Source organism: Cryptomeria japonica, chromosome 2 (genome assembly GCF_030272615.1).
Source record: "Cryptomeria japonica chromosome 2, Sugi_1.0, whole genome shotgun sequence".
NCBI lineage: Eukaryota > Viridiplantae > Streptophyta > Pinopsida > Cupressales > Cupressaceae > Cryptomeria > Cryptomeria japonica.
This window is the reverse complement of record NC_081406.1, coordinates 306,613,734-306,639,813: the sequence shown is the minus strand read 5'-3', so window position 1 is coordinate 306,639,813 and position 26,080 is coordinate 306,613,734. Positions and strand designations below refer to the sequence as shown.

Genomic DNA, 26,080 nt, shown 5'->3' with positions numbered 1-26,080 from the left:
CAGCCATTGCATTCTGTGTTTTTTGTTCACTAGCAGCTAGGAGCATGCATGAGGTTGACTCACATAAAGCAATAACAGTTTTTATCCTAGCCTCAAATACTTTTCTATTCTTCAATAATACTTTGAGCCATAGCAGAATTCCATTTACATGGTATAGATACAATTGTAAAAGTGCAAATGAAATTCAATTCCTCACATTTAAAACAAAAAGAAATGAGCAAAAACTTCGGCAGTACATGACAATATAATAATTATAAAAACAACGATAAAAACAAATTTTGTTATTTACATTAAATATAGTGTAACATGTATAGATAAAAAACAAACATTATACATTATAAGAAAAAATAATTATAAAAAATTTGTATAAAACTTCTACAAATTTCATTTTACTTTCACCTAAGAGGGTTTATGTATTAAGCATATGACTAGTACTAAAATAATATGTAGTATGTTCTACCATGAAGCATGGCCTACTACTTTAGGGTCAACTCTATGGTTTTCTACTTAACTACTTAAACCCTCATTATGACTTAAAATTAACTTCGAGAAAAAAAAATACAGAGCAATGGCAGATATAGCACTTTTGGTATAGGGTTAGGGTTAGGGTCAGGGTACTTTTATTTTGTACTTTGATTAGATTTCTTTTAGAAGTTAATTTTAAGTCAAAATGAGGGTTTAAGTAGTTAAGTGAAAAACAATAGAGTTGCCCCTAAAATAGTAGGCCATGTTTTAGGACTAGGAGTGTGTGTGTGTGTGCAGTGGTTAAAGCATTGCACTCTCATTGTGACACCAAGTTCAAATCATTGAAGTGACATCTAAGGAGGAATTCTAAGTGGTGACTCTTGGTCTTCAACTGTTCCAAGTACAACTTAGAAGGAATTTCTAAGTTGTTATCTAAATGTTAATGCTCTTAGGAGGTAAGTATTACTAGCAGTGTGCTCAAATGCTTTGTTTGAGCTATATGAAATTATTTTATTTCTATATTCAGGAAACAACACAGCAAATGTTGTAGGTTGTGACCAAGTTGCCGGTTCATATTCGGGTTCAAGTTTGGGTTTGAAGAACCAGTTCGCCTGTACGGCAAAATTTTGAAATGGGGTTTGGGTTCGTTAGTACAAAAACATGTAAAACATAAATATATATATATATATATATGCAGCCTATAAGCGTGAATTAAAATTAGAATGCAACATAATATCATATAAACAACAAAAACACCATAAACTTGTAATCATAGCATCATATACTTCAAGTTCAACATCAAAATATTAAAATGATAAATATCAAGTTCAAGTATCATTGTTTCAAAATTCAACTTGCAACAATTGGAACTTTATACTAAGTTTAAATCATCTAATGGATTCTTCTTCTTCTTGAAATAGCAGTCCAGAATAAATGCAATAGCAGTCAAGCATAAATGCAATAACAGTCAGGAATAACAGCAAAAGTTTCATGAAAACGACTAATGCCATTGAAGATGATGATGAAGAAGAAGAATGAGCATTCAAGAAAGTGAGCTCAAGAAACTGAATATTTTTGTTGCTTTTCATAAGCTAAGGATTGTAAATCAGAATGAGCTAATGCATGATGTATTTTGCTGTTGTGATTGAGCATTGCTCTAGTACATTGTTTAAGGTTAACAACTAAGGTTGGAACTCAATTGTTTGCTGCTCTGTTTTATTTTGCTTCAGACATAAAAAAATTGAATAAATCTATCGATTGTTTGCTGTTGTTCTTAACAATTTAAGTCTTAAACCTGCATGATAACTTGCAAAACAATCACACAAATCTGCAAGTCTGAACTCATTGCTATAATTTTTTTGTAAATTTGGGCACCTAGGTGTCCAAGTTCGCCCTGGACGAACCAGCTTGCCCAGGTACGAACCCTGGCCGAACCCAAAGGCGAACCGGACCAGGACCCGAACCCAAAACGAACCGGACCAATACCAAGCCCTGAACCTGGCGAACCCTGCAACTTAGGATTGTGATTACTGAGGGTTAATCACTATAATGCTACTATGTTTTAAACAGTGGTGAAAAACTCTGAGTAATCATGCATCACTAATGAGTAATCATGCATCACTAATGGCAGCGAATTACTTGCCAAATAATTCAACGCTGAGTTTTGAGTGAAGTGCATGGCAATTTTTAAGAAAAAATGACAAAACTGTACGATTTTTTTGTTAATGATGATAGCTCTGATCGGTATCCTTAGCATAACCGACAGAGCCAATCTAAATGTTCAATTGGCCTTTCGGCCTTCAACATTTAGATTAATGATACCCGTCTACACTATGTGTGTTGCATATAATGAAACCCGTCCATCATATATGCTCAGAAATTTACTTATTCTATTTGCCAATTGCTGCCAAACAGTTTACTGTAGACACATGTATATATCCGATCATAAACTTACGATCGATATTTTATTATAATCAGTCAACATCATAATTGCTATCACCGATTTGATTGGTAATCGATTGGGTTGTGTATTAGTTAAGTCTTAAACGATTATTAGTGAATCGGTTTGAAAGAAACCACCGGGACTCTTGGAGTAAAGAGTCGCGACTTCTCAGGAAGTCGTTTAATATCATATATCAATATGATACAGTTTTCATTTTGAAGAGGTCAAGTCGATGATGATAGAAACAGTGAATACGGCTATGATAAGAGTTAGACTATAATACACCAAAGGATAAATTAATCAGATAAAACTACTATAATTATCTGAGCATATATCCATGGCAGATTGAACAACACTCATCATCAGTGGTATACTTTCAAGGGAAAGTGAACATTGACTATTATCCGCTTGCTGTTATGTCACATTCGTGGGAAGTTAGAATAGTAATACAGTACAAACTGTATACTCTTCTGATAAAATTAAAGTAAACTATATTCTTCAGTCTGATCACAAAACTTAACATTTTTGCCCTAGATTCGTCAAAAACCCATCCAAACCCAATAAAAAAGCGATTTATTACAAAACACAATTTTTTCAAAGGGTTCTCAGTCTCACCTGTTTTCAGAGAAAAAAAAAACTAGGCAATGGAGGGCACAGCAGCAACACGACTGTAGATTCCTGCTCATCCAATCTTTCAGATGAATAAAAGTTGATCTTTATTGTAATTTGTATTATATATGTAGATAAAATCCCCTCCATTTCAATCTCTCCACAATAATATCTTCAAATGTATAACTCAAAATCAAACCATTCTAATATTCATCTTTAATATGGACATTTTATCTTTGGTATTTATTCCTCTCTCGGCTTGCTGCTTCTGATCACTGACACTACATTTCTTTCTTTTTCTTTTCAATGTTTTCCTAAGAGTCTTGTTGATGGTGAAAGCTTGCACTTTCATTCAATGCAGAATAGAATATTGAGTGTATCCTATCCTCTCTTGAATAAGGAGATCTCTAATGTTGTTCGGGCTGATCATAAGAGATAACCTCAACGTTCCAACTGTCAGGTCTTGACTTGCTTATAGGATAACTCAGTAGTTGATGTATTTTGCCGGTAAACATGAGGGGACTTATGCATTTGACAAGCTGGCCTGCATCTGGTATAGCAATCTATCGATGCTTTGATTCTTGAACTGGGGAAAATAAATAGCAAAGAGATAGTGTTTAGAGGTCCTAGGGACAATGATAGTAACAGTTGGTGTTGTAGGTAGACAGATTTCGAATAAACTAGTTCCTTCTTAGCCAGAGACAAACTCACAACTATACAAGAATAGTGCAAGCTCCAAAGGGGATGAAAGATTTTCAGACCACAAACATTCATTTGGATACCCAAATTCTAGCGCAATCCAAAACAAACACTCACATTTGAACTAAGAGAAACAATGGGTTCAGACTAACCATGTACAAAGACTTACAATCAGCAAGCCTCCAATGGTATGAACCTGAAATCTAATCAAATACCCTCACATTTCACCATTAAGATCACTAAACTTTAATTAACTAGATGGAGAGAAACCATGCAAACAAGTTAGGGCAAATGGCAAAACACCATATTTCAATGCTTTATTCCTCTGCTCAAACTGCCATTACAACAATCTTTGTCCAACAATCCTACTCTATTCTACTTCTAAAATTCTAACTATCTAACCCTAAAATTCTAACCTTCTAACCCCTTACAATGAGAGAGGCACTGGCCTTTTATACGTTTTAAATTCTAAATCAATGGATATGATTTCATCCATCCAAAGGCTCTGATCTGTCTTCTAGAAGTCCTAACAGCACTTTGGTTAATGATCTCAACAACCATCAACCACCTTCTTAGCTACCTTCAACTATTTCCAATTAATCCTACTAGAAGACAAAAATGCATGAGGCTCAAGGCACAAAAAGGTGAATTTGATAGTTGGGAAATAACTAACTTGTGGCCCCTTTTTGAATTGCATTAAATTGGGCCCACAAGTAGTCATCTTACAATAAAGCAATTGCTTTTACAATAAATTCATTTTCTATTATCTCCAACTTGTTCATTTTTTGTTTTTGCATGTCCTATAACATTTTATGCATCCTATCAATGCCTTTCAGAATTCTAGAAACAGCACCAATCAACACACTACTCTATCTTCCTTCAATCTCACGCCTTGGCTTCCAACTTTTTGCCATGCTGATGGTGGTAGGGAACCCTGCTCATCCAACCCTTCTTTCTTTGTCCTTGGCTCTGCCTGCTAACAACTTCAAGGTGCTAGCATGGAAATCATCCTCTAGCTTTATCTTGGGAATCCTCTGGAGGGTAATGTTGCAAAGCATCTAATTGTGTTCTTCATCCCCCCATATGACCTCCTTTGTGTCCCCCATCCTGCATGAACACACAGGTCAAAGATCAATCATCATTTTGTTTAGCTAGTCATTCTTATCACCACATTCCATCCTCTGCCCCCACCCACTTCTTACTCATCCCCTGAAGGATTTGAACACTACTCTACCATCGTGCCTACAAGGGTCTCTTGGCTTGGAGGAAGTGATGAACTTCATAGGCTTGGGATGAATGAGAGAAGCACCTTGGGAATACAGACTATCCCAGACTTTGAGCTTCAATCATCACTAGTCTTGGAATGTTAGTTGCTCTAGGAAAGACCTTTGATGCCCTCAATCTCACTTTTGTGACTGCAAAACCCAACTTTGAGACGCATACTTGGACATGGACCTTGACATTTGAGGGATTGCTAAGAACGTCACCAAATGTTGGCACAACTATGAAAGTTCGACCCAAATCTCGACCTAGGAAAGGTCATTGAAATAGTGTTTTACTCTCACCTTTTTTATAAACACCAAAGTTTGAAAGACATACATGAGTTTCGGTATAAAGTACAATCTTTTCCATGGAGTTTTCAAACCAAACATTCTGCAAACTCCGAACTTTGCTACACTTTGGTGAAATTCAATAAAAACTTCAAGACATATATATGTATATATATGTACATATTATATATCATGTACGTGTGTGTGTGTGTGTGTATGAATATAAATATAAATATATATACATATAAATACACACACACATATATTTTCAAGCAAAAATTTTTGAAAACACCGAACTTTTCTCAAGTTTTGATCAATTTTGGTGTTAAGTTTGGTGTTGGCAAGTGTTTTGGAATGCCAATGGTCCAAAAAGTTCGAACTTAGCTTAGGAAAAGCATGAACTTTGGCTTGGCTTGTGGAATGAGGTTGTGCTTTTAGCTAACACCAAAACTTGGTCTTGATTCAGCTCTACACCTTGTTCCTCTTTCATTGCCTTGGCCTATATCCTCCTAAACTGATGTTGCAACCCTTGGTTTATGTTCATGAAGGGTCCTTAATGCCCACTGAAACCTGGTGGCATAAAATGACTGAAATTCATCTCCCTTCACTGCAAACACATGACCTCAGCCTATAGTCTGGCCTAAACTTTGGACTTTTTATTAGAATAATATCTTTCTCTTTGTGTTATTAATGGTCATTTAAGTTGTTTCTAATTTCGCCTCTAGTTAATGATTGTTTCTTTTAGAAACATCATCTTTGTAACTCTATTTAAAGGAGCTTTGTCTCCTTGATTAATTGAACAACATCGATTCTTTGAAATCCATATGCTTTTGCATCTGTATTATGGTATCAGAGCCTTGGTTATTTTCGAAATAATTTTTCAATTAAAAATTCTTCACGAATTTTTAACAGTTTTTTTTTTTGAAAAATTTCTTTGTTTATTCGAAATTGCTACTTTGGCAGCTCGTTTTGGCTGCACTACTAGGGTTTTCAGCTATTTTCTAGCTATTTTCTGCCCTCTCCCGCGACCTGTCTCTCCTGCATTTCGCACGACCACGCGACGTGATTTTTTCCCACTTGCAAATTTTTTCAGCCATTTTTTGGACAAAAATCTGCATTTTCGACTAGGGTTTTTTTCCTTCAGATCAAGTCGAATTTTTTTTCGATTGCAGATTCTTGGTGGGTTTTTTGAGATCTCAATTGGGTCGTCGTCAAAATTTTTTGGGTGCCTCAATTTTTGTGCCTTGATTTTCGAGCCAGCAGATCCAAATTCTGACGGCAGATTCGTTTTGGGTTTTTCGCAAGGATTTCTGGGTTGTCTTCAGATTTTTCTGGGTCAGCCGGAATTTTTTTCTTGAAATTTGTGCCCGCCGTACTTCATGTTTTGAAGTTTGTACCTGCATATGCCTCTGTTTTTGCATTGGGATTCGAATTTTTTGAATTCCGTGCCAACGCCTCTTAGTTTTTCATTTTTCGTGCATTGGGAAACGTGCAAGATGGTGTCATTGACCAACTTGATGTTGGAAGGCAGTCAGGTTTTGTGCACTTAGCATCTTCTCAGTACCTCATTTTTCGTGCCTCGAAAAGCGTGAAGATGGCTTATGGGCATCGATGTTTGTTTCAATTTTTAATTTTTTTTTACCTAAAAAAAATTTTGATGGGTTTTAATATTTTTTCCCTTGAAAAAATCTGTGGGTTTTAATAATTTTGTCCTAAAAAATTATCTGTGGGTTTTAAAATATTTTTTGTCCCTGTAAAAAAAAAATCATGAGGGTTTATGATTTTTTCCTCAAAAATTGTACTTTGCTGCAGTTTGTTTTTCGTCGCACCTAGAGTTGTCATGCGAACATTTGCACTAGTCTCTTATTTGCAGTCTATTTTCGGGCATCTTGCTCATCTGCAATAGTTTGGAGGATTTGCCGATTTTTTCCTCAAAATCGTGACAGTTGTTCTTGGTGTGTCTCTGGTTACAGGGAGGGACAGTTCTCCAACATCAAGTTGGACGGTTGGTGTTGTTTTGGGTATCTCCAGAAGTTCTACAGTTTCTAGTTACAGAGAGGAACAGTTCTCCAACATCAGGTTGGACGGTTGGTGTTGTTGTATCTCCAAAAGTTCTGTAATTTCTGAGAGGGTTGGTGGCAGACTCATCTCAAGTGGCAGAGTTAGTGGCAGGCTCTTGTCTTTTGTTGCAGCATGTTCTGAGAAGAAGGGGGCAACCTTCTCTGTTATTTCTCTTGGTAGTTAGAACGATGACCATTAAGGGAGGGTATTAGAATAATATCTTTTTCTTTGTGTTATTAATGGTCATTTAAGTTGTTTCTAATTTCGCCTCTAGTTAATGATTGTTTCTTTTAGAAACATCATCTTTGTAACTCTATTTAAAGGAGCTTTGTCTCCTTGATTAATTGAACAACATCGATTCTTTGAAATCCATATGCTTTTGCATCTGTATTACTTTTCAGGCCAAACAGTTTAGAAAACACCGAAATTGCTGCGATAGAGTGAACTTCAGTCCTAAGTTTGGGTTTGGAGGGCCAAAAGTCAGGAAAACGCCAAAATCCTCTTGACTTTGGTGAAATTCAGTCCTTTTTTCAACATTTTCCAAGGGGTTTTCAGACAAAAAGTTCTGATAATGCCGAACTTTTCTCAGGCAAAAACTCCTAATTTTCTTATGAAAGGTATAAACTTTGATCCTCTTCTAGGCATTGGAAGAACTTTTTAAAACATGACTGATTTACTCTTCCCCTTTGCCAAGGCCAAATTTGAAGAGGTCTTTAACAAATTCAGGTGTTTCTTTAGGCAATGAAAAAGTATTTGAAACAGCAATTAGTCTGATTTTGATGCTTCAACCAAATTTTGCAAGGTGAAGGATGAACTTTGGTGTTACCAGAGGCATTCTCAGGAGTCTTCTAGGGAGCAAACCTGAGACAAACCTCAGAGGAAAGACTAAGGCCTATTGTCATCCTTTGATAGAAAACACTGAATTTAGGAGGTGTGAAGCTAGGCACTTAGAAAGACACTAGGATATCAATCTATCCTCTCCTCATTTACTTAGTCTCTCATACGCTTAGACCTCACCCTATGTTATGCTTGGACTTGATTCTCTGACGCATATACCCCAGAGCTCTCTCTCTCTCTCTCTCTCTCTCTCTCTCTCTCTCATGGCTAGAAGGGCAAAAAGGAAGGTGGGGGGGGTCCCTGTCGGAGACGAGGAGGATGTGCACAGCACAAGTCTAGATGGGAATATTCTTTTAGAGTATTTGATAAGCAATAGCAGATATCAATATTTGATATCTATTAGTTATTTACAGATATCTACTAAGAATTAAATAGCTACCAATAGTATTAAAAATTTGAATATCTACACATTTATAACTGCATTCACATACTTGAGATAATATGAAGGGGGGAAAGAAAGGGGTTGGGGCACGTATTAATTTACTTCCAAAGTTGTTTTTGTTTATGAATTTACATAACGATGTGTTTTAGTCCAAGTTAATTTTAGCAAAATCTACAATATTGAAGGGAAGGCTAGTGTCTATCAAATTCACTATATATGTGTGTTTTTGATGAATATATTAAAAATTATGTATTTTCAAATGTCCAGTAATATTCCGAGTTTTTCCCTTGGCTTTTACCGAGTCCCAAGTTTTTGTCAAGACCCGAATTTTTAGAAATTTTGATCCTGCCGAGTTATTGCTGAGTCCGACTTTTAAGCACACTCAATAGCTCCAAATGTAGTTCCATTTCAAATATCTTTGGAAATTACCTCTCCAGATTCCCTGAATTTTCCATGTATTCTGGGTTTTCAGCATGCTACCATGCCTTTTCAGAAACTATCGGACCATTTATGGAGGAACTTATGATCCTGTTTTCTCTCATGCCATGTGATAATGTATTTTTCACATTGCACTTGTGAGATCAGATTTTTTTGGTGGATAACTTGTATGTTCTAAACTTGAAGTCTAAGGAATGGAAATTATTTGCAGCACTCAGAAGAAATTACAGGATTAGAAATTCACTTTAGCTATAAGTTCTTTCATTTAAACAGTTGTTCCCATAAGATAAGGAAATGGGTGACTGGTCAGAAATATCTTTACGAAGCAAAATATCCATAGTTAACAAAAATAACCAACCATAGTAATATCACCAAGGCATATTGAGCTAAGAATTTGCAATTAGACAAGCCTTTTCAGTCTTACCTGGAATGTCTTCCCTATTCTTTATTCCTAAGTTGGGAGTGCACTTCATTAAATTCCAAATGTAGATAAATTTGACTTATTTGTTGAAACTTGAGAATACACCTCTCACCATTTTCTTTTCTGACACTTCCTTTAAAGAGCCATCACTTCCAAACCCACCAGCTCCAATTCCAACACGTGGTGAGCAGTTATTGATAGGTAATGTAGTAAGCTGTGTTCCTGAACTTTGTCTGTCATTGGTACCATCCACAGAAGTTGTTGGCCCAGCTCCCAGAAGAGGCTTTCCAGTTGAACTTGATATGGCACTGGCCAGTGCAATTGGCATCAAGCAGAGACCTTTATTTTGCAAATACTGCATAGCACTGGTCATGTTGGACTCCATGAGCTTTGCAACTTTGTGCTCAAAAGCTAGACCATCTTCTGGCAGTGATTGACATGCTTGAACCAAAGCTGTTGATCCCAGACCACCAGATCCCTGAAGGGAACATCAACCAGGACATTAATTGAACCAGCATTTAACAGATTGATGTACAACAGTCCACACCACTTCCTCAAAGTACCAAGATAACTACAAGCATGAGATATATAACATGCTTGAACACATACCTCAGTAGGAACATCAGCAATTAGAGGTGCAACTGCACCTGCTCCACCTAACCTGCTCATGCTCAAAACCTGCATGACACATCTTCAATTTAGAAACAAGGACTTGCCCAACAACCACAAGATGCAAGCTTAGAAGACCTTTCAGTTAAAATCACAACCTTTACTTGCAGCTGTAGAAATTTGACATAATCAATTATTTCATCCAGCATAGATGCTTTATCTGTCTGCATAAGGAAAAAGCAAGAATTTAGAAGCTCTGTACAGAGAATATTGGTTTAAGTTTTAACAAACAAAATAATATATCCTTGGCAAGTCATGTGCCCCACTTTCTTTATTTTTCCGTCTGTTGTGTTAGACACCATAATGCTAGGAAGCAGAAACTAAAAATAGACTTTCAAACTACATTTCAAGTCATTTATTCAACATGACTCTTTCTAGTTATTTTATTAATTTTAATTTTTCTGCAGATAACCTTCACATCTAAAACTTCATCTTAGATTACTGTAACAATTTATTTCGGCCCTTATATGACAGCATATGTATATTGAGTCTATACAATTGAGATTCTGTATGAAAGTGCAGTTTACATAACAATCAATTTGTATCTGCTTATTTCACATATTAGTTTAGATAACCCATCGGTATTCTATCCACTGTTTTGTTGGAATTTCTAGCATGTAAAATCATCTAGTTTTGCATTAATTGTGAGTTATGGGATCATCCCTAAGAAAAGTATTTAAATATTCAAAGGTTAAATGCTCTCAAGCTACTAGAAGAGGCTAACCGAATTTCACTGCACTCAACAGAAAGCAAGGTTATTCATACAGTGTAAAGCCCTCAAATTACCTCTGCATCTAAAACTCTCTGAAACTACTGTAACAACTTCATTTGCATATGTGAAAATAGAGACCAATTGATATTTCAGCCCTAACATGAAAGCATATGTATATTAAGTTTACATAATTGATATTTTGATGTTCAGTTTATATGGCACTCCATTTTGTATCTGCTTATTTCATATAATAGTTTAGATCACCAATAAGTATTCTATCAACTGATTTTGTTGGAATTTATGGTCTGTAACATCATCTATTTTTTGCATCCATTGTGATCATATGAGATCACTCTTAAGCGAACTATTAAATATTCAAAGGTTAAATGCTCCCAAGATACTAGAAGACACCAACAAAATTTCACTGCACTCAAGATGTAGACAGAAGGCAAGGGTATTCATACAGTGTAAGGCCCTACCATGTTAACGCTTGCCTTGTCCCCATTTTCTTCATGCTTGTTAGAGGATGTGTTCAAGGCTTGTTTGATAAATATAAACGATTAAATCGTATTTAATTCTCTGTTTTTCATATTATCATGATGATGTAGTAATTGAAATGTTATTACCAAATGTGAATTATATGACATTAGCTAATATTACTGTGCTTCAGCTAAAGCTATGTACTGAGCAAATGTAATGTCCCTTTTTTGGGACATTAAGAAATCCATTTAAATAATTAAGCTTAAGTTGTCAAAACATAACAATTTAAAAGACAACTTTATTGAATTATTTATTGATGCAGATTAAAGTGACTTTAATGTCAACATCGAATTATAAAGTAAAGTCATTTAATAAATAGAAGGGAATTCCAAGAGACACGCAATGGGCAAACGAAGAGTCACAGGGTTGAGCTATTTAATAACTTTGAGAGGCTCATTTTCGTATGCTTGGTTATATGTTTGGAGATTGTTTCTTTGGAGAGTTTCTGGGAAGCTCTAGTTTTCAGCAGGTTTGAGGACGCAAACCCTCGAGCTTGGAGGCAGTCGACAGAAACCCATTGTCAGTTGGAGTTATCATTCAGGTGGCTCACTTTGTGCTTCAGGTTTTATTTGTTGGTTGTCCAATCCGACTGTAAATGTTGTGGCTAGGATTGGTAATTTTTGCTGCTGTTCTACTGAGGATTTTAGTGCAATATTTAATTTAATTTCAGAACTATTATTTCAGTCTGAAAATTAATGAATTTCAGTTTAATTTGATGGTGTATTGAAAACAATTGCATGCAAATATTTGTTTAAATTTTCTGTGGATCATTTGGTAAAAATCTGGAACAAATATCCTAGCTAGGGGGATATTTCAGCAAATGCATATAATGTTTGATTTGGGGTGCAAGCACAAGTATAACCCCAATGGTGTTTAATCTAGGAAAAAAGGACATGACTAGTGTGAGACTAGTAAAACACTATCCAAAGCACATAAAATTCGGAATTTCCAACATGTTAGACCAGTAGTATGTCTTCATCCTTGCATGCCTTCATAATTCTTGCATGTGCTTATCGTTGCCATGTGTGAAAAAAATTAAATAGCTTTTGAAATGATGTGATGATTTGGGTTTATTTTAGAGGCAAAAAATAATTATATTAGCGAAGTAAAATGACTTTGGCAAAGGATTGCAATGTAAGTTGTGAAATATCATCTCTTTTAAAATGTCTAGTTTGAATGGGAGAAAGAAAAGATGGTTTTTGTTTTAGGTTTTGGTTATATGCAGAAAAGAAAAAAAGCTTTTCCCTTTTCATTATGCGCTCTTCTTTTAAAGAAAGAAAATTAGAGAGCAAAACAAAAGCAGAACATTTTCTTGAAACCCTTCCTTGCTTGAAAGATTGGAAAGGAATTGGTTGAAAAGATTGAAAACTTGGATTTGTGGAAAAGATTGCTTGGCTTACCTTGTGGATTGAGGATTTGCAACTTCCTTATTTGTCATCATTCTTTGGAGAGATTTCTCTCATTGATTAATTTGCATTTTTGTTTTAGGTTTTGGTTATATGCAGAAAAGAAAAAGAGCTTTTCCCTTTTCATTATGCACTCTTCTTTTTAAAAAAGAAAATTAGAGAGCAAAACAAAAGCAGAACATTTTCTTCAAACCCTTCCTTGCTTGAAAGATTGGAAAGGAATTGGTTGAAAAGATTGCTTGGCTTGGCTTGTGGATTGAGGATTTGCAACTTCCTTATTTGTCATCATTCTTTGGAGAGATTTCTCTCATTGATTAATTTGCATTTTTTATGGAATCAAATGAATGAATTGAAATCTTGATGCATGGAATTACTTGTTGGTTTCCTTGTGCAAATGAGTTTGTTTGAATTATGGTTTGGAATTCAATTTCTTTAGCTTGTCTACTTTAAATTCTGATAAAACACAAATCAGTAGCAAACCCTTGCAAAAATTTCCTAAAAATTATATGAATGCATATTGGATATGTTGGGTAGATTTGGAACAAAAAAGTACAGTAAGAATTTTAACTGGGAGCTTTCTACTTTTTTTGAAAAAACATAGATTTGCTCCTAAACACTTGAAAATTTACCATTAAATTTATGTAACTTAAAAAGTGTAATCCCCTTAGAAATTAGATCAAAATGGTATGTTATAATTTTTTAATTGTCAAGTTTTACCTTTTTTTTAATTGAAGGTTCATCAATGGTGGAACCTAGATATTGAAGATTTCTCAAAAAACCTTAAATTATTTCTTTTTGGAATTTGAAACATTTGTAATGTTATTATTTTGGAGAAACATGATTTTTTTGCATAGAAATGAAGTGTTATTTCCTTGGGAGAAGTGTTCATGTGTATATTATGTGTTTCCCTCCTAGCTAATTGAGTAAGTCTCCTTAGAATATGTGGTAAGAATGATACAGAAGTTAGGCCCTAGAGTGGCTGGATCTACGTGTGTAATGCCACATTTGAGAGAGGGCATGCAACATCACGAAAGAGGATGTTAAGAGTCATGGAGATTTGAGGGGAACACCTTGCTTGTGTATACACTAGCCTTGTCTTCATCATTTGATCGGATTAATGTAATCCATCTTGTGATTGAGAAAACTTTGTGTGGAGTGGTCTTGATTGTGACCAATCTATGAGTGTGTGGCATGAGTGTTGTTGATAACCATGGTGTCTCCCGTTACCAAGGTGCACCTCAAGGTCCCACATGGTTGGGTAGTGTTGATCACCATTGAGATTGTACACTGGAATCATGGAGTTCACATGAGGATCTTGTAGCTCTTCATAGCTTTGTATTATCGAATCTTGTTACATTCAGAAAGTTGTAAACTTGAATTATGTTGTAAATATACATTTAGATCATCATTGTATTAGAGTGTGTTCCTTCCATGTTTGGAATGTGAATACTGCTTTGTAATATTGTATTAATTATCATTTGATTTGAGATTGCATTTTGATTTGTAACGAAAATCTCATTATTTGTAAGTCATGGTTTGTGATTCCATTTAGGCTTTATGTGCACTCATGTTGGAAAGTGATTTACAGATCTTGTTATGACTTAGATTCATGAAATTGTATATTAGTTTGGAATTCTCCTCATGATAATAATGCTTTGCAATCTATTTTCTTTCAAAACATGTTGATATTGAAACCACCTATGCTAATAGGGAATCTTGTATTTTGGCATTTTAGTCCAAACATAGTTGAATAAACTAAGGCATTGTTATTATGAAATTAAAAGCATTGGTGAAATGTATGCAGTCATCTTGTTTACATTAAAATATATGCTTCTTGATACATGTAATGTATAGAGTTACTTAATCATGTAATTGGAGGTAAAATAATCTTGATATTTGAATATATGCTTCTAGGTGTTATTAGACCTTGCATGTGATGCTTAAACATATTGAAATCCATTCATTCAAACTGTTAGTTACCCACACAAAAATTGAGTTAAGGTGTGTTTAGCATTAGACCTTTTAGTGTCACATTGGCTTAGTCATGCACTTGTTTTGGTCTTGAGGATCTTGTCCATGTTTCTTAGCATTGAAACATGGTCCATGTCATGATTGTTGGAAACCCCTTTGAAATGTCAATGTTGGAGTCTCGAATAACCTTATTGTTCATTTCAGCCTTGTGTACTATTCAAAACCAATTGTTTTGAACAAGGGTAATTCTACTAGTAAAAGGGGCAATCCTAAGTTAGGAAGTAGTTGCCAGCGTTTTCTAAAAAAAACTTGTACCTTAGGATCTACTTTTCCTTTCCATCATCTTGGTTGAGGTGTTTGTATGTCCTTGTGATCTTTTAGTTGCTTTCAAGGTGTTCTTGTGCTACTGGATATGCTTGGTCAATCTCTAGTGGGACCACATTGAGCTTTCATATCTCTCTTGTGACTAACCAGTCATGGTATGTTCAGAAAGATGTTTGGGTGCACCAAATCCATTCTTTGGGTATTTGTTGTAAGCTTGGTGATGTGAAAGACGAACCATAGCTTGTTTTTTAGTCATGTTTGTCTTTCTTCCATTTGTGACAATGATGAGATTTGAGCACCCTATAATCAATTATAAGGAAATTCTATCTTCTCTATTCTTCATTGTGATGGTGTTATCTCATAATGACCATGTAAGTTTTCTATTGATGTGATTTTGTTTGATGTTTTTAGACCTTCTGCAGTCATGCAATTTGGTAGTGTCATCATGCATTTTGGTCATGTTGTTCTTGTTGGTTATTCCAACTGATTATCCAGAAATTCCTGTGAAGTAGCCTATTTCAATCAACAGATCTCTGGGTTAGTGGCCAACTAACAAGATTCAATCAAAGGATGGAAAATCTCCTCCAATTCTGGCTCTATTAAACCAAAGGGGGTCACCCTTTACAATATTTTATAATTTTATGCAAATGCTAGCAAATATTGTAATTAAGCAGATAGTTCTCAATAAATCTTAACCATAGCAACATAATCCAACCTTGAACTAGCTCCATTCATGGTTATTTATCTATAATTGCACAATTGAGAACAAACTTTAAGCTAAACTACCCCTAAGAATAGGAAATTAAAAAGGATTTATCAATTTGAATTGTTTCTGAACCTAATATGAACATATCAACAGATCAGTGCTCAAATCCTAGGGTATGGAGTCAAGAGACAAACCATGAATATATTCATGCAACAGAGTTAATAATAATCATTTAAACTTTAGCATTTATGAATTACATAAATATGTCCGTGCATATCACTACAAAATTCTACTTACAGATCCCCATTATCCTCTCAAACCAACAGCAATGTGCGCATAGAATTTAATTCTCTCATTAAAAGAATCTCACGCACACATTACACAATTACAAGGAAATTGTAATGACAAACCAGAAAAATATTTGATATATTTGATTTATCTGAAATTTGGGAGAACAATTGGGAGACAATTTCATAATATTTTCTTTACTTTTCAAAATGACTGAAACTGTTACATGAATACATAAACATTCTGCAAATATCTTCTCTGACTTTAAGCTAGACACAAATATGCCAAAGGCATCTTTTCTTGCACAAAAGACAAAAACCATTTACATTGATGGAGGGAAAACTTGGAAAGCTTAAGGCTGCATGAGAAACAAGAAATCCAACATTGATACAGCTTGCATTTAAAATGGTTGGCTAGGAACAAACCAACAAATAAGAAAGAAATTGGCAAATGTCAATAAAATGGTCGAAATGACCAAGGCACTGAAATCTGATATTGGATTGAAATTTAAATTGGATAGACTTCATTTTCTTTTCATAGCAGTAGACACTCGTGACTCATAGGTCTGACAAGGCTCTACATATTATTAAGTATAATCCAAGATAAACTTCACTTTTCTACTCCATTGTTCACTCCGATGAGGTGCACTACTTCTGATGCCACTAGAAAATAGTATATTCATTTGGCCATTGATAATCCTGAAGTTGTTGCACGAGCCAAGTGATCTCTCCATCTGTTATCCAATACAGCCCTAGCCTCAACAATGAACTTAATGTACCCTGTCTCCACTGCAATTATCCTATCTAAAGTGAAGTTGAAAATCTGCACATTCGCCTAATTTCCATCATTTAATTGCAACAGCAACATAGGTAAAACTTGATGGAACTCCTCCTTCCAATCTTCCAGACTTTTGATTTGTAAATCCTTATGATTATCCAATATTTCTGGAATTGACCAATGTTGAAAGGTGTGGAAGAAGTCAATCTTGGATTTTATCCTTTGTTCTGCTCCCAGTATAACTGGAATCCATCAATTACCATTTTGATCATCTTCTCTACTGGCTTCAAGCTTGGTGTAGCATTTGGATTGTGTTGTGTAGCCAAACACAATGTTGATAGAGCATGAAACTTAGGCTGCCACCTTTAATACATGGGCTTCAGGATGGGAGCGTTCAATTTACATTGATCCAAAGCTTGCAATAAAACCTAATAACTGTTATAAACATCCTCCAATTTACTTATAATGCTATTCAACCTGTATATGAAGATCTTCTCCAATACTGTTATGACCTGATTCTTAGTTCCTATCTTCCCTCTTACTAGAGCTTCTTCTAACTTATCCATTCTATCTACCCCATTTCTTTCATAGCATCCACTTGACCAACTGTAAACAAAAGTAGTAGATGAAGCAATGGCAGTGGGACGCTGATAAACAACAATGTCTAAAACTGAAGCAGGTGGGATATCACTTGATACTAAACCCTTCCTCAATCTGACATTATCCATATACAACTTATTATATGCTTCATTCATTTCAATTTGACCTTTCTTCAACTTCTCCACTTCTTCTTGCAAGTTCCTTGCAGCAGCTTGACTAAACATTGTTGCACGAAGAGTCCTGGTTAAAGCTTCCAATGCCAATGTATCTTTCAATGTTCTTATCATGGCATTTCCTCTCATTTCCTGGATAACCTGCAAAAATTGTCGCTTCTGAGTCCTTGGAGCAGATTCCCAGTAAGCTAATGTTTCAATTTTGGGATTATAACCCAATCCCATAATACCTTGTTCAGTGTCAAACTCAGCAACAAAAACAGTATCATCTTGACTTCTAACCTAATCGAGTAGAAATATTTGTTGCGGATCCCAATTTGGAATTAGCAACATGCCACAATTCTGTACCATTTTCCTAGCTTCACTAGGACTTACATGAATCTCATCAAAATTCATTTCCTTAAAAGTGGAATGCTTAGACTCTTCCTTTCCCAACTTGTTTGTTTCCACCACCTCCTAGTATTCTTTCATTGTCAACTTGATCCAAAAACATTTGAACTTAGGAGACTTTATGAAGTCATCATCTGCCATGAATTGGGCGGGATGCAATCACCCTTTCATCATCTACTTGCCCTACAAGAGTAGGCCCATGCATATCTATTATGTCCTCAGGTACTTGGGCTTTATTATCTTCCTTTGGTGGTGACCTCAAAGGTTGATCAACCTCTTCCTCTGCACCAAGCTGACACATAATTTCTGCTACTTCTTCTGTATCTTTCACCTCTTCTTCAGTTGTGGAATACTGCACAAGGGGAGGTTGATCATCAATCCTTTGCCTCTTTGAAGGTGGTTGTTGTGGTGGGCTAGGTGGTGACACTTGTGCAGACTGAGCATCTGGCTCAACCATTCCAATGCCTGTGGCTCTGAGTGTTTGCAGTTTAGGAGGCACATAAGTCGGTCTTTCCTCTTCCATTCAGAATTTTCCATACAACTTCTCAAAATTGTCACTGATGAGATTTATTCTTTTGATGGGATCTTTTTCGATTGCATAAAAACCAGAGAAATTAGGATCCAGCTCCTTTCTCTCCTTCTCTTTCTTTATCAAAATTAAGAATTTCTTCCTTCTTTGGAGAACTTATCTCATGTTAGAACAATTCTTTATCACATCCTCCTCATGGTAAACCTCATGTTGATAACTTGTTCATTTCAAATGTTCCGTTCGGAACCAATTAGCATATCCTTTGGGATCAAATGCCCTTACAACACCAGACTTCAAATTATACCTAGTCTTCAAATGATTATAAATCTGTTCCAATACATCAGGTCCAACAGAAAAATCAGAATATTTGGTGCAACTGGGCAAAAAGGTGCCCTTCTTCTGTCTGTCCATACACTCCTTTTCAATCCACATTATCTGTCACATAAATTCTAAGAATGCAAACCTAGGAGGAACATATATAATCTGAAGATGGTATAATCAGAATAAATGAACTAATCACCAAAATTATGGGTATGACCTTTGTTTGGTCTCCTTTTTTTGGTCTCAACAACATCACAATTTTAGGGGGTAACCTCTCAGGAAACAATCCAAACCAGCCCATTATATTCATCACAAACAATTGTGATGAAATGTAACAAATCTGCATTTGGGCACTTCATGTCCCATACATAGGTCCAACACTACACTGGTTGTCTCCTATTCCGATTATCAACCACCTGCAACTTCAACTTTCCATCCCATGCAAACCTATTCTGATACATAATCACATGACACAAGAGGGAGTAGCACTTGAAAGTGATTTCTCTATCATTCCCCCTTATTCTCAACAATCCCTCAGGCAACTCCTTAAAAATATAAGAGGCAAAGTCAAATTCAATGTTCACGTCGGGGTTTTGAATCCTCATGGCCATGCACATTAACTCAATAGAAATCCTATCTTCACTGTCTTGCCCCAAAACTTGACACAATGCATGGTAAGTTCTGACAAAGTATCCCTCAAAATTGGTGACCTAAAAGGGTTCTTCCTCGTTCATAGGGATATCCATTCACCTATTTCCCCACTCTTTCTTCCTATATATTGGAATTTCACCATACGTTAAAGTTCTCTGATGCTTCTTGTAATCTTCCTTAAGTTTCTCAAAATCAATCTACATAAGGGCTTGTCTGGTCAACATGAAAGCATCTATGGTTGCCATTTTATCCACTACTACCAATGGTGAACCATCATTTTTTCTAATAGCTTTGGCAACAATGTTGTATAGTTTTTCCATAACCCAAACAAGGTCCAAGTCCACAAACAAATTTGGAACAACCAACTTACCCAAGTCATAAGTCCAAGGGTTTGATATTGAGACATCCTTATCTCTATTTCCATAGAAGTACTTGAAGTCTTGAACAATTCCACCCAGAAAGCGGAATTATAGCATCACCACACCTAGCACAAGAATCCCTAAACAACTTTTTGTTTCCATCCATGTTTGAGTCCTTCAAGATATCTGCAAGGGCCTCTTTTTCTCACTAGGGCTAGACACTTGACTACTTCTACTCATTTTTGCCAAATAAAGCTGACTAGGGTTTGTAATTCAGCTAATTCAATGACTCCAATCTACAATTCTAGCAAGGAAAACAAGATTTTCACCTTATATCACCTACAAAGAAGGACAGGGCACTTCATGAAAACCCTCGAAGATACAAAGAATCGCCTTCATGAACACAAAGCAGCTTGAATTCACCTCTTGAATGCAAAATGAATGAAAATCATAGATTACTTTGGCATTTATTTGCACGAGTATCCATCTATCGCAATCTTTTCTTCGTTAATTTTCAAATCATGCGAACAACTCATTAATCTAATAGTCGTGTAGTTTTTTTTTTAATCTATGTCGTTGATTGAAATCGGATTGACGATCACGATCACGTCAACTTCATTTGACTCAATTACTCATCTTTTCTTTCCATGCTAGCAAGACATCTTTTTCTTCGCTTCTTGCAAGCCTATGGGTTATATGGGCACCACTTAAAGTTCCTTGCAAGGACACGGAGCTCAAACCCTTTCATTTCTACACCTAACCCACAAGACACGTGGCATACTCCCACTCACCCACTATCTTACTCTATTTCCACCTGGCTAACCTGTGGGAGCACAAGGACTCTTCATCCTTTACCATGTAACATTTCCTCTGACTGCCCCACATACCCATAATGTCTTCTTTATCTACATCCACCAGCTAGTGGGGCCGTGGGATAACCATTTAGATCAACTGCGCTATCACACCTCTGTCATCCCACTATCCCGCGAGGTCTTCACCATTGACTTGATAACTGTTGCGGGGAGGCGGGAGGCAATACCACCTTCAACATTAACCGCTTCATTGACTCCCCCACTAGCCCACAAGGGCTAAGGGGTTAAGGGATTAGCCCTCACGGGAACGTAGGGAACCCTAAGTTATAAACATAAGAACACAGCAGAAATCACATAAGAGTTACCCCGCTAGCCTGAAAGGGCTAATCCTAACTTTCATTGACTAGTGCGGGAAAGTGGAGAACACTTATGTCATTTTGAAAATAGCACGTGAATGTTAAAGTAGATTAGATTTCTTAGTAGATAGAAATAGAGGTATCTTTTAATTTTATTGTCTCACAAATGATGCTCTCACTAACCTACGAATCTTGCAGGTTGCTGCAAGTATAAGGGGAAGATAGTATGTCCACAAAGTATGTTGATTTGCCAAGTGTTGATAATACTTCAAGTGTTGCTGATTATATCACAAATATTGCTGAGTGTTGAGACTGAGATCAATCTTCAAAGGCTTGCACTGATAGATTGTTGTACAACCTTTCACCGATCTATCGTGGATTATATATATATGGGTGAGGAGACATATCGATGGATAGACATGTCTCCACACGTGTGAAGACATGTCTCTCCACCGATATGTCCATTCATTAATCATTGCAAACATCATACCGATTCATAATCGGTAGTTTATAATCCATTAACAAAACCGATTCCTAATCGGTAGTTTATAATTCATTAACAAAACCGATTCCGAATCGGTATGTTAGAATGATGATAACACAAGCATCATTAAATCGATACACATTATCTATTATAGTAAAGATCAATGAAAGTAGTCGATACACAATATCGACTGGGTTTAGATCATACACATGGGGCCGGTTATTTCATGACAAAAGCATCCCTAGGTCGTAACTTTAAAAGGCTATTGACCGGTTATAACAAGCCACTTTGAAATTACAAGATTTGAGCATTTAAAGACTTCAGGTTTTTCTAAAATTCAAAGGCATAAATCAATCATAAAACCCTAAAATTTTAACAGTTCCAACAGTTCTGGTTCACATGACCATGTGTAGGAATGTGAGTTGTGACATGTTTGTCACAACTGTTAGCATCAAAATTTGTTGGCCCATTCGTTGTCCATTAATGTCCTGATGTAAAAGTTGAGGTTTTATACACAACATGAACAAAGACACAGCTTTAACCTAAATATGCCAAGAAAATAATTATTTGCACGTGCACCACTATCAACATAACATTCACTATTACAGATCAGACCACATTGTAGAATAAGTGAAGTGATAAGGAAAAGAAGATCAGACCACATTGTATACAACAAACAATCACTGTTTTCAACTGAGTTTAAACTTTAAACCAGCATGTGCTACAAAAAAAGCTGGACCTATTTTAAATAGAATTATAGCCCTCCATTTTCAACAAAATGACGAACAGAAAACTTTATTTCAAACCTTCTACATACAATTTCCTGATTGCATTTCCTTTTGTGCTTTGTTTTTTCTTCTAATAGTATTTTTGGACCATTTGTACCTTAAAATTAACATCTCTGATAATTCTCATTGACAGATGAGAACTCTTAAATAGTCTAACTAATCTGCTCTTCAGACTGTGTCATTTCTAAAAATCAACTATGAATACATAACATCCAGCCAGCACCTATGATATCAAGTAAACTCCACAGCATACATACTTCAGACAGTAAAAACTGTTCCCCGTTCTATTTGAAACCATGTTAATCCCTATATGTTTAAAAATACCAAATATTTCTCAGAGCAAATAACCAGCTGTGTGACACACAAATTGAAAAAGTAAAAAAGGCTATAGCAGATCCAATAAGAGTTCAATAGGCCCCTTTTGTCATGCAGCTAATAAGTTGGTTAGCACATATCCAGGTGTGCCATTAAGTTTTGCCGACTGTTATATTAAACTGTGATTGGGTGCCATCGATCATCCAATTTCAATTCTGATCAGTTCCTTTTAGATAATAAAATTCACTGTTCTTCAATTTAGTTTACTGGTCTAAGCATGTATTTATTCATATTGAATAATAAAAAGTATTTGCATCTTTCATCAGAAGATGACATGCCACCTGTTTTGACAACTAAAGTCTGCATTTTATGGCATATAAGCTTTCAAATTGTCCATTCAAAGACAGCTGAAGCCATAATCCTTAACACAATAGCTTCAGATATTTTGAATATAATCACCTATTCAAAGAAGGGTTTTAATTTTTAAACATTGAGCAGCCTTATAAACAGCATATATGGTTAATAAATGGATTTTCTCTAAGTAATAGCTCAAGTCTGCACATAATCATCTATCCATATCAAAATTTGAAAAAGAAATAAAACGCTTAAAATGTTCACAGAATCGCAAAATATTTTATGTCCAAAATGGGAGGCTTAATATAAATGAAAAGACTAATTTTCAAACAAAATTCCCAGTATCATTCCATAGTATCTGCAATAGAATAATATGATCTCACAACACAGAAAAAAAAGTATATAAAATTGCCTGAAATAACTAAGTAAATGCTACAAAATTACCAATACGTAATAAAACTCTTCCAAAATCCATTTTTCCATTTAAATGAATACTTCCATAGAAGGGAAAAAAACATCTCTTGCAAAGCATGAAAATATCCTCAAGTAAGACTACACTTTTTGCATATGAAAACAATTTTGATTTTCTTTCACCTTTTAAATAGCTGCATTTAATCGTAAAATTTCCATAGGAACATCCTAATCAATCTGGAAAAAATCAGAACATACTATTTCAATGCTTACTGAAATGAAAGCTAAGAAATCGAGATGATATCCTGTAAAAATGCAATGATAACTTAAGAGAATTTTTTAACATACGGATTCAAAAAATACCATCTACATATTTAAACAGTTGTTTCAATCCAGCTGTACTTACTAATCAGCATTTAGTTGCCCCAGAATACCTTATTAGAATTTGGAACAAGTTCCTGCAAAGCCTTCATTCTTTCTGCAATCCTTTCCCTTCGGAGCTGCAAGTACAAAACAATTATCAGCAGGCATCCCTCATCAAGATCAACAACACCTCAACAGAAACTCACCCAATCCTTTTTTTTCAACACACCCATTCTTATTTGCCAATTATTTCCCCATGGCTACCAAAACTCTCTATGGCTATGTAAACCACTGCAAAAGAAGCCCATGTACATACACATTACGAGGATTCTGTAACAATGCTTGAAATGGGAACATTTTCTGACCCGCTCAGCTATACTATGTGGATCAGTAGCTTGACCTCGACGAGCCCTCACGCGTTGTCTTGCACCTCCATTGGCAGCAGTGCCCGTCATTGCTGCTGATTGATGTTGAGGAATAGCAGAATGATTTCCATGCTCCTGTGACACATTTCCTTGGTCTGACTGCAACATCTGAAAAACAGCATTGCATTGCAACAGTGCATGTTCAGAAAAGGTTTTAGCATATAGTAAATATAAGTACCATGATACAATATGAGAAGAATGACATAAATCTGAATACCTTCTGATAGGATTGTGTTCCTCCAATTAATGTTGGTGATTTCTGATCTGCTTGTCCCTGCATGTAATTAGTAAAAACTAAAATCAGTTCCCTGCAGATCATCAAGTGTCTGCAAAATATATATTTCCCAATCCAAATGATATATTAAAAGATCACAATCTAGAAACTATTTATTGACGAGTAGATTATGTTATAAGATTTGCAACAATTACATCCACTAGTCATGCACATCAAGGTATATAACTAACTACTAAGTTGTTTTCCCCTTAAATTTATAGCAGTTCTTTTCTCTTTTTCTTTTCCTTTATTTGCATTGTTTGCTCTCTGTTTTTGCATTTTTCTTGGGATGTGTGCCTGCACTCCCCTTGTCCTCTGTGCATTGTATCTCTCAGTCCCATGGACCAATCAATACATAAATTCAATCAAATTAAATTTCTGTTGTTTCTTCTACCTGCCTTGACCTTTTGGCCAAGACAAGCACTTCCCCTGCTGTTGCTTCTCTAGGAACAAGAGTTGATTCTAATTCTTCTTGTCCAAGAATAGCAGGAACAGGTGGCACACTTTGCACATATGATTGAGTCCAGCATGGTTGCATCAAAGATGGCACATTAGCATCCCTGTGGCTTAACCAGATGCTATATTCCTCACTGCAGCATCTGGTTAAGCCACATCAAGGTATATAACTAACTACTAAGTTGTTTTCCCCTTAAATTTATAGCAGTTCTTTTCTCTTTTTCTTTTCCTTTATTTGCATTGTTTGCTCTCTGTTTTTGCATTTTTCTTGGGATATGTGCCTGCACTCCCCTTGTCCTCTGTGCATTGTATCTCTCAGTCCCATGGACCAATCAATACATAAATTCAATCAAATTAAATTTCTGTTGTTTCTTCTACCTGCCTTGACCTTTTGGCCAAGACAAGCACTTCCCCTGCTGTTGCTTCTCTAGGAACAAGAATTGATTCTAATTCTTCTTGTCCAAGAATAGCAGGATCAGGTGGCACACTTTGCACATATGATTGAGTCCAGCATGGTTGCATCAAAGATGGCATTAGCATCCCTGTGGCTTAACCAGATGCTATATTCCTCACTGTAGCTCCTCCACAAGCAGAATCGAGTATTGCAATGGCTGCTCTCAGTGCAAATCCAGTAAGCATATATGGAAATAAGGCTCCTTGTGGAGACACCATAACAGCTGTTTCCAACTGTAATATAACAGATTCCCCAGTAGTATCATTCTTGCCATGTCTCTGTAATGAGAGCTACAAACTTTTCTTGGCTTCACTGAGCATTTATTGCTGGCCACTGCAGGTTTGCTACCATGTTGAGCATAGCCTGCTACAGGAGATGAAATGACAGGTTTCCAAAAGTCATTCTGATGTGTTTGACTAATAATTAATGTTACATTTAGCACATAAGGTGTATTCCCAACAGCAATAACATTGGAACTACTGTTCAGAACATCTCTACTTTGAGGTTGACTGTTTAGGGTTGCACTTGAATGACTCAATGGCATTAATGTCATTGTTGAGACTTGAACTACAGATGCAATTTCCTGGTCCTCCAGCACCTCCAAAGATGATCTATCCGCAACGCCATCAATCCCATGAAGAAGATAGACTTTGGTGAATAAACTCATCCATCAGAAAATTCAAAAATTGTGTTACACTCACTCGGGAA

The 26,080-nt window shown here is 35.9% G+C and overlaps 1 protein-coding gene across 4 annotated transcripts in view; it reads right to left on the bottom strand.

The window, feature by feature from the left end:
• LOC131075366 (bHLH transcription factor RHL1) overlaps positions 1–26,080 on the bottom strand; it is a 41,389-nt gene that overhangs the window by 5,700 nt on the left and 9,609 nt on the right. For 2 of the 4 annotated variants that reach the window (XR_009113198.2, XR_009113199.2), the window contains exons 2-7: positions 24,406–24,462; positions 24,129–24,296; positions 23,835–23,900; positions 10,232–10,297; positions 10,074–10,142; positions 9,468–9,942 (exon numbers count right to left, since the gene is read on the bottom strand). Coding sequence is in view for 2 of the 4 variants with exons in the window: in XM_058012196.2 (XP_057868179.1) it covers positions 9,577–9,942; positions 10,074–10,142; positions 10,232–10,297; positions 23,835–23,900; positions 24,129–24,296 (735 nt within the window). In the remaining 2 variants the exon portion in view is untranslated. The remainder of the gene's footprint in view (positions 1–9,467; positions 9,943–10,073; positions 10,143–10,231; positions 10,298–23,834; positions 23,901–24,128; positions 24,297–24,405; positions 24,463–26,080) is intronic. The other 2 variants (XM_058012196.2, XM_059216622.1) reach the window with 1 other exon arrangement.